The sequence below is a fragment of the Hipposideros armiger genome, unplaced genomic scaffold (genome assembly GCF_001890085.2).
Source record: "Hipposideros armiger isolate ML-2016 unplaced genomic scaffold, ASM189008v1 scaffold_114, whole genome shotgun sequence".
In the NCBI taxonomy this organism is placed as follows: Eukaryota; Metazoa; Chordata; class Mammalia; order Chiroptera; family Hipposideridae; genus Hipposideros; species Hipposideros armiger.
This window is the reverse complement of record NW_017731464.1, coordinates 1,607,257-1,616,191: the sequence shown is the minus strand read 5'-3', so window position 1 is coordinate 1,616,191 and position 8,935 is coordinate 1,607,257. Positions and strand designations below refer to the sequence as shown.

At 51.3% G+C, this 8,935-nt stretch overlaps 1 protein-coding gene across 10 annotated transcripts in view; it reads left to right on the top strand.

The window, feature by feature from the left end:
- Window positions 1–661: 661 nt before the first annotated feature.
- Window positions 662–8,935, top strand: part of DYSF (dysferlin) — a 208,338-nt gene continuing 200,064 nt past the window's right edge. For all 10 annotated transcript variants that reach the window (XM_019647673.1, XM_019647669.1, XM_019647671.1 and 7 more), the window contains exon 1: window positions 662–1,265. In XM_019647673.1, the coding sequence (XP_019503218.1) occupies window positions 1,178–1,265 (88 nt within the window). In that variant the 5' untranslated portion in view covers window positions 662–1,177. The remainder of the gene's footprint in view (window positions 1,266–8,935) is intronic.

Here is an 8,935-nt window from a genome sequence, read left to right as displayed (position 1 = left end):
GTGCTAGGACCTAAAAAAAGGCATGTCCTTCGACCTTATAACTGCAAGGCTAGGAATCTAATCTGAGGAACTAGCAGCGGGGAACTCGAGATGGGTTTATATCCCGGTTTTTATATAAAAAACTATTTCTCACTCATATAGAGTGAGGATCTGGGAAGAGCCTAAACGTGTAACAAAAGGAGAAAGCTTTGTGAATCTAGTACATTAACGTCGTGAAAAATTATGTAGCTATTGAAAAAAATTGTTTATGAGGAATTATTAATGATGGAATAAAATGTGTGAGAAAGCAGGACTAAAAGCTCATGTACACTGATCTCAGATATATAATTAATACTGTACTTCACATGCGTATATGCATATATTTACAGGAAAAAGCCTAGATTGGTAAATATCCAAATGTTAATACTCTTTTTTTCTAGATTCAAAGATTTCTTTCTTTTATGCTTTTTGTGTTAAAAGTAGCATGCGGTGCTTTTATAATACCAGAAAAGAGGGGGCAAAGTTTTTAAGGCAGCCGGCACTTCTTATCAATGAAATTCCTCAGCCTGGGGCTTCTCTTCATGAAAGCGCCTGCTCAGCGCCTGCTCTCCAGCTTGTCCGGGGACCTCGCGTCCTACCCAGGGCGGACCAGCTGTCTCTGCGGGTGAGTGGTCGAATCCCCGCGGCGGGAGGAGGTGAAAGGCTTGGCTCCGCAGGCGGCCAGAGGTGGAAGGTCAGGGGAGGGGCTGAGCTTCTGTCCTGTCCCGGAGCGAAATCTGGACTGTGCGGGCGCCCGGAGGCCCGGTCCAGCTCCCGGCCATCACGGCCGCCGCCCAGTCCTCTCTGTTCCACCGTCAGGTGCAAAATGCCGTGTCATTGGGAGAGCCTGCGGCCGGAGCATTGAATTACAACTCAGCCAAGCCCGTGTAGGGCGGCGGGGGTAGAAGATGACCAGAAGCCCCTGTTCTCCGAGTGTGCGCTGACCACCAGCGCGGTAAGCGCCGCGGGGGCGGGGAACGGGGGTAGCCCCCTGGAGCCGCCCGGGGCTGTCCTGTTCCTCTTTAAGAGCAGCAGCCAGCGATCCCAACCGGCCTCCCGCCGCCAGCCCTCTCCAGGGAGGAGACCCGCGAGCTGCGCCTCGGCGATCCTCGACCTTCCCTAGCCGTCTCGCGCCCTGGGGCCCTGACTCGTGCCAGTCATGCTGAGGGTCTTCATCCTCTATGCCGAGAACGTCCACACCGCGGACACGGACATAAGCGATGCCTACTGCTCCGCGGTGTTTGCAGGTAGGAGGGTGGGGTCGGGTAGGGAACCCAGCGGCTCCCCACCCGGGACAGTCCCGAAATGCGAGACACAAAACTCCATGCCCCGACCAGGCTGACTTTGAGGGTTTCAAAGACACACATCCTGTGGGAGGGGCGACTCAGAGGGAAACTGAGGCAAAAAGGGAGAAGTGGCTGAGCGGCGCTTTTTTGGGGCCTGGCAGCTGAGCCCGGGTGGGGGCGAAAGTGATCCTAGAAGGCGGGGCAAGCATCTCTCTTCTCACTGTGCTGGGTCTCTGAACAGAGGTCTTTTCACGCCCGTGGGCCGCAAAGCTTTGTGCTGCCAGGCTCCCCACCTCTCCCCGGAAGGCTGGATCTCAGCTCTATTTATAATCCAGCTCTCCTCCTGCTGGGCCTGGGCCTGGCCGCTCTGCTGAGCCTTGAGTCTCTGTCACAGGCTGGCAGGCAGGAGGCCACTGCAGGCAGAGGCACCACCCATCGTCCAGAAATCCTACCTAGCTTTGGACTTAGCATGGGGGGAATTAAGCAGCTGGAAAGAGCCGTCACCAGCACCAACCTCTAAGGACTTTCTCTCCTACCCTGAGACTGGAGCATGTGGGGATGATTTCTGGGGGTGGTATCTCCATCATCTGATTGGGGTTTCCTGGAGCAGGGGAGCCTGCTTCCCTATCAGATTGAGATCTCCCATAGGATGATCTTCATATGGTGATGACTGGACTTTTCCTTCAGGAGGTAGGGGCTGGGTCCTGTCTGCTTCCCCTCAATCCCCTCAGGCTAAGCCAGAGCTGGGGCTACACAGCTGGGTCTTTGAGTATGGAACCATACTGGGCTAGAAGGACCAGGAGCAAGAGTGTGAGAGCCACCTCCCTTACCCACCCTGTGCATTCCTCTCAGCCTCCATTACTGTCATTCCATGTGATACTGAAATCATAGTATCAGCTGATCGCTGGCCATCCAGCAGAACTTCCCTTTCAATGTCATGAGCTCTTGCGTCTGCCTGCTCCCAGATGCCTGTGTGCACATGTGCTCCCAGACACATGGACACCTGGGAGTGCATGTGACACCTGTGATGCTCCAAGGAGTACACACTCAGAGAATGGAGGCGTGTGTGCACAACAGCACACACAGATGTGTTATGACAAGCACACACACACACACACGCACACGCACGCACACACACACACACACACACTCCTGGATGTGAAATTTGGGGCTTCTTGAGGAGGAATTGCTGAATGGGCCTGTGGCCAGGAAAACAGACTAGACCAAGAGGAGGGACAAAGGGAGAATTGGAGGTGACACTCCAGCTGTATTTTTTCCCTAACATTCCACTTTGACCTGTTCTCCACCAGTTTCCCACAGTTGCCTCCGGAAATGAGCTCTGTCAAGGTGTTTCCAGGGGGAGTACAAGGGCATGAATGGGGGGCCTCCACACTTCCTGTTTCTTCAACTCTGGGCAGGCCAGGCCAGGCCAGCAGTTCACCTGCGCGGCCCAGGCTAGCAGCTTGGCCGAGGGCCCTGGGCTCCATGTTGCACAACTCCACGGAATGCCATTTGCACTGAAAATATCCTTGTGGCTGAGGGCAGAGGCTACTCTCCTGCTGTGGAGGGAGGACAGGTGCCCTCTGCATTAAGCAGCTTCCTCTTGCTCCAGCACCCCTCCCCCATCACCACCCCGCAGCCTGCGAGCTGAGCAGGCTTTGTGAACAGCACCCTCTGGAGCTGTCCAGTGTACAAATGAACGCTGAGAGGGGCTACCTTAGAGCCCCTGCCTCTGCCCTTACGGGTCTTTTCTCCCCCTGGTGTTTACTCAGTCTAAACCAGATTTTCCTCCACTTCTCCTGACCACATCCCCCAACTCCCACCCCACCCCCACCCTAATACACACACACACACACACACACACACACACACACATGCCTCATACTTCATGGTTTCCATGGTTTCCTACCCAGGCCAGGCTCAGAACCCTAGCAGGAGAAAGGAAAGAATGAATAATGAATGGGGAAGCACTTTCTAACCCCAGAAGTACTTTACCCACGGGAAGTATTGCTGGTGTGGTTCTTCTGTTGTCATTATTTCGGGTCCAAGAACTGTCTGTGGCACAGTCTCCCCCATCCTCCATCCACATCCCTGTCCCTGACTAGCCGCCGCCCCCCCTCCATCTGCCTGATGTCTGCAACCCGGCTCTTTGCCTGCTTCCTGGCTTCTCTGGGCAGGCTCCCCTTCCCAGGGGAGAAAGGAAGCTCTCTGTGCTGACCGTGACTGCCCCCAGCCTTCAGAAGGGGCTGGCTAGAACCCCCACTCATAGTCATCACAGTCACTGCCAGGCAATCATGGGGAATGTCGTCCCTCCCTCCCCGAGCCCTGGCCACGTTCCACTCCCTACACTGGCCAAGCTCTTAGCCCATGTCCAAATTTGGCCTCCCTGAGGCATTCAGGCCTGCTCACCCTCCTTCTTCCAGCCAGGGCCAGGTTGGTGAATGATTACACAGAAGGCTCTGGTCTCAGTAATTTTCTACCCAGTGGAAGCCTTCGTCATCAGCTGGCCTGGGTCTGGCGCCCAGGTTTGGGGCCCGTAAAGCCCCTCCTTTGGCTACCTGATTATAATACACTACAGTGACACCTCTTGGTTCCTCTGGGTGTGAATAAATCCATTTCCTACTCACTACAGCTTTCTGGGGTCAAAGGGCAGGGATATTGTCCCCCTATACAAATGAGCAAATAGGCCCAGGAAAGTGAGAGGCCTGGCCAAGGTTACTCAGCAGCCAAAGCACCCCCCCTACTCCCCCCCCCCCCATAATCAGTCCCTCTGTTGTTCTCAGCATCCATGGCTCATGAATAAGAAAGTGCTTTGGAAAGCATACCATGTGCTGCCCACACCCGGGCACCCTGGGGCCTGAGCCAGCACAGTGGAGGGCTGGGCCTGGGGTAACCAGCATGGGGCTGAGTCAAAGGGGAGGGCAGTGCAATGTTGCAGGGAGTGCAGCATAAGACAAATGACCAAAAAATGGAGGATTCTGATTTTGAAAATTTGTATTCTTTGCAAGGAGAGAGAATGGGCATTCATGAAGCACAAACAATGTACCATTTTCAGATACTGTTTCTTTAAAACCCCACAACAATCCTATGAAAGAGATATTTAACTGATCCTGTGCTTACTAGGTGCTAGGCGCTGTTCTAAATAGAACCCGTTTACTATGAACTGTATCATGTTCCAGTTAATTTATCTTATATGTAGATGCTTAATCCTTCTAGCAACCATTTGTGGTAGCAACTATCATTAGCCCCATTTTATAGATGAGAAAACTCGGGCGCAAAGAGGTTAAGTGATACACTGGTAAGAGGTGGAGTTGGGATGCAAGCCCACACAATCTAGCTCCAGAACCCTGTCTTTACACACTGTACCATCCCCCTCCAGCCTTAGCTCTGACCTATAAGAAACAAGTAGTAAAAGGTGGGGAACAGGAGGCAGGATTTGAACCCAGGTCTGGCTCACACCCAGAGCTCAGTCTCAGTCTGCACGTTGCCCCCTCACACCCTGCAATGTCGCACACACTGTTCCTACTGCCACTCACTCCCTTCCTTCTCCAGGCAGACAGCCTCCTTCTTAACTCTCTCGGTCTGGAGGATGCTTTCTTTTCTCAGAGGGGTCTCTGCTCTATTGCATCACCCTCTATGGATGTCATGGGACTAGTCAGTCACCAGTTAGCCCAGGACGCTCCCTGTAGGCGGTATTACCGTGCCAGGCTGTCTACGGGCCTCTGGCGGGTCTTCGGTGGCTGCTCAGGGTCTGACAAGCTGAGGACAGGATCATGGGTTATGGAGCACTGAGGGGGCAGCCTGCAGTGGGTATGGCAGTATCCTGAGGCCTCCAGGAAGAGGACAGTGTAACCTTGGGCCCCAAGCTTAGCCAGTCCAGTATGAAGTTGGGTGGAGGGGCTCAGGGCAGAGAGTTGGCCGCCTTGGTCACATTCCAGTGGGATGAGAACATCAAACACAAGGGGGAGAGAAGAATCATAGCTGACAGTATTGGCGCTGGACCCAGACTGTCTGGGATCTTGGATTTGAAACCCCAGCTCCACATTCTACCTGTGTGTCATTGGGTAAGTTACTTAACCACTCTGTGCCTCAGTGTCCTTACTTGTGAAGTGTTGATAATAATAGTACCTGCTTTGGAGGGATGGTTCTGAAGAGTTTATGTGTTAATCCATATAAAACACTTTGAATAGTGACTGGCACTCAATACATGTTAACTATTATTACTATTATTATACATATATTTAATATAATTATTATTATAGTTAACATGTATTGTACGTACGTATGAAGGAGTCACTGAACACATCCAAGAAGACCTTCACTATCTTTTTTTGCTTGGTCGGTCCTAACATCAGCTCTGTTTGTCCATCTACTATCCTATCAGAAAGGGCAGAGGGCACAAAGGGCTGAGTAGTGAATGTGCCCCCCAGGGACCCTGGTCCTATCTCCTTTGGCTGCCCCTCCGGGAGGAGCCCTGTCTGAACCGAAGGCATTTGTCCACCTGCCTGATGGCTGGCTGTGGCCCTCACCATGGTGCTAGATCTTTTTTGGATCAAATATCCCTCCCGAGACTCCCCGAGCCCACAAGCCTCCTTGGTCCCTCTCCCCAGGCCAAACTCACTCTCTTTCTCTGTTACCTGCATGCTATTAGTCTCTTTCCAGATTGGTGCACTAGAATGAAATGTTAGCAGGAAGAACTCTAACATCTATTGTACACCTACTGTATGCTAAGCACTGTGCTGGAGGTGCTACTTTTTGGCTTAATTCTTCCAACTCCTATGAAAGTATCGTTCTTTTGATTTCCCAGGAGGGGAAACAGACTCTGAAAAGTTAAGTTGCATGCTTCAGGTCACACAGCTAGCAAAGGGTGGACTGGGATGGAAGCTTAGGACCACCTGATTGTTCTCACTGTGATGGTTCTTCCTGGACATTCACATAATCATGGCTGTCGCCAGAATTACTACTTCCAGTGCATTCTATGCATGTGGGTGCCCTTCCGTCCTGGCTGCTTGTATTGGGATATACGCACAACACATGTTCTTCAATGAATGTGAGGAGAGAGGGCAGAAGAATGCCTTGGACCGTCCATACTCCTTGATGGTTTTGGGCTTTGGCAAATGTGACCTGAAGGAATCCTGTAAACTCACATACAGAGTGTTCACCTCCATGGGATGGCATTGAGCAGAAGGGCAAGGTTTGTCTGGTTCCTGGAAACCTCATGTCAGGCCTTAGGGAAAAATGGAGACCTGAGCCAGATCAGGCCATCTGGCCCACCTCCAACCACAAGAAGGGGCCCTGTTAGAAGCACTTCATCCTCAACTGTCAGGGAGGACCCCCCAAATAGGGGACAGAAGAGAACAGGGGTCACAAACTCACATGCCTATGGGAGCCTGGCAGTTGGCGTAACTAAGATGAAGCCAGTGGGAAAAGCACATGCATATTGGGTAGCTGGGCAAGTGGGGTGATCTGAGAGGGAACACCTGTCCACAGCTGCCAGATGAGCAGTGTTAGGCAGACAATTTCGGCCCATGTGCCAGCTTCTCTGAACTTTCAAGAGAAGCTAGAATCCAGATTTTTATGGGAAATCTCCTAATTTTTAATTAAGGTACAATATCATTGGTCAAAGACAAGTGTATAAGCTGGATGAGTCTTCAGGGGACACCAGTGACAGCATCTGAGTCACAGTGTTTCATTTAATCATGGAGACCTCAGTCCTGGGCTCTCTGATGAACAGGCAGCCAGTCATCTCTCACTTGGGATTATCAGTCAGCACCTATTGATGACCACGTCGAAGGTGTGATGGGGTGATGGAGAGCTTCAGTTCCCTCCCCTCTTACCTCTATCCGCCCTGAAATGTCATTGAAGTTAACATGACATCTTAAGTAAAGACTGGGCTTGCTATGCAAACTAAGCTTCAAAACAGGTCCCTCCACCCCTTGCTATACAACAGTGACTCCTAAGCCACCTCTGTTACCTTCACAGCAGGGCTGCAGTAGTTCAGGGTGCCAGGGAGCTGCCCTTACCTGTGGCTTTAGGTGGGATACAGACTTGGCTGTTTGTTAGGCAGGCGTAACTAACAGTGGTGTGAACACGATAGTCTCTCACTCACATAATAGTTGATGTGTTGGTAGTCCTGTCTGGTAAAATTATGACTCACAAAGCTGTCCAGGGCCCCAGGTCCTTCTATCTTGTTGCCCTGCTGTCCCTAGCGGTTCCTTTGACAACATGGTTGGTGACGGCTCGCCATCACAATCTATATTGTAGCAAGGGCAGGCATGCCCCTTTAAGGACACAAGCAGGCAGTTGCATACATCCCTTTTGCTCACATTCTGTTGGTCATCACTTGGTTTCATGGCCACATCTAGCTGCAAGGGAGGCTGGGAAATATAGTCTTTCTATTTGGGTGGTCATGTGCCCAGGTAAAACTCTAGGAAAAATTTTATGGTAGAAGAGGAGAACGTATAGGACAGCGACAAGTGGAGGTCTTCATGAGAGCTGCATTCCTGATACAAGTCCCCCCTGGGAGGAGGTCCCTTGAGAACTAGGCCCTAGTATGATGTCCCCAAGGGAACAGTCAGCTATCTGATCAGGGGTGGGGGGGGTCCTGGGCAGTGAACAGCAGCCAGGGCGGGACATTGGAGGTTGGGATGGGAAAGAGGCCTCAGGAAGTGTCCAGGAACCAGGCCACAAGTGGCTGCATTTCTGGTTTCCAGGACAGGTATGTGGAGTCTATTCCTCCGACACAAGCCAAGTGTTTGTAAAAGCACCTTGGAATATTCCTCTGGAAATGTTAGATATGCTCCCTACAGATTTCCTGTGCTGACAGAGCAGGAGTAAGGTGTAAGGTGAGACGTGGTTAGGGGAAAGGAGCAAAGCCAGGAATCATTGTGACAGTGAAAAAAACCAACCCCAAATCCCAAATAATCATATCCAGAACTCCCCCTAGGGGGCAGTACTATCCTCTTTGAGAATCACTGGCTTAGCCTCACCTTGGGGTTGAAGGGACACAGAGGAGCCAATTACAGTGCCCATTGCAGCAACCCCAGGGGGGCTCTTACTCTGCACTGAAATACCTGGCTGACTGAGCCAGCCTTGGTCTGTCCCTTCATTGACCAACTCTGCAGTCTAGCTAGACATCAAACAAGTAATTACACTAATAGTTACTCCTTACAGTTGCGATGGTGCGAAGAAGGACAAGAGCTGCTGCGTGGTTGTTTGCCAGGGGGACCCAACCTAGACCAGGAGGTCAGAAATGGGTTACAGGGAAATGGTGTTTAAGCTGAGGCCTGAAGAATGAATGGGGGTGGCCCTGTAAAGAGTGAGGGGAAGTTGCATGGTAACAGGTGGTTACTAGACTTATGGTGATCACATTGTAAGGTCTATAAATGTTGAATCACTATGTTGTGTACTTGAAACTACTATAATATCGTATGCCAACTATTCTTTCTTTCTTTCTTTTTAAAGTTTTTTTTTTTTAATTGGGGAATTGGGAAAGGGGAACAGTGTTGGGGAATTGGGGAAGGGAAACAACCAAGTTGTTGTCCTTCAATCTTAGTTGTGGAGGGCGCAGCTAGCTCAGCTCCAAATCCAGTCGCCATCTGGCCACCCTTCAGCAGCTTGCGGCCACTCAG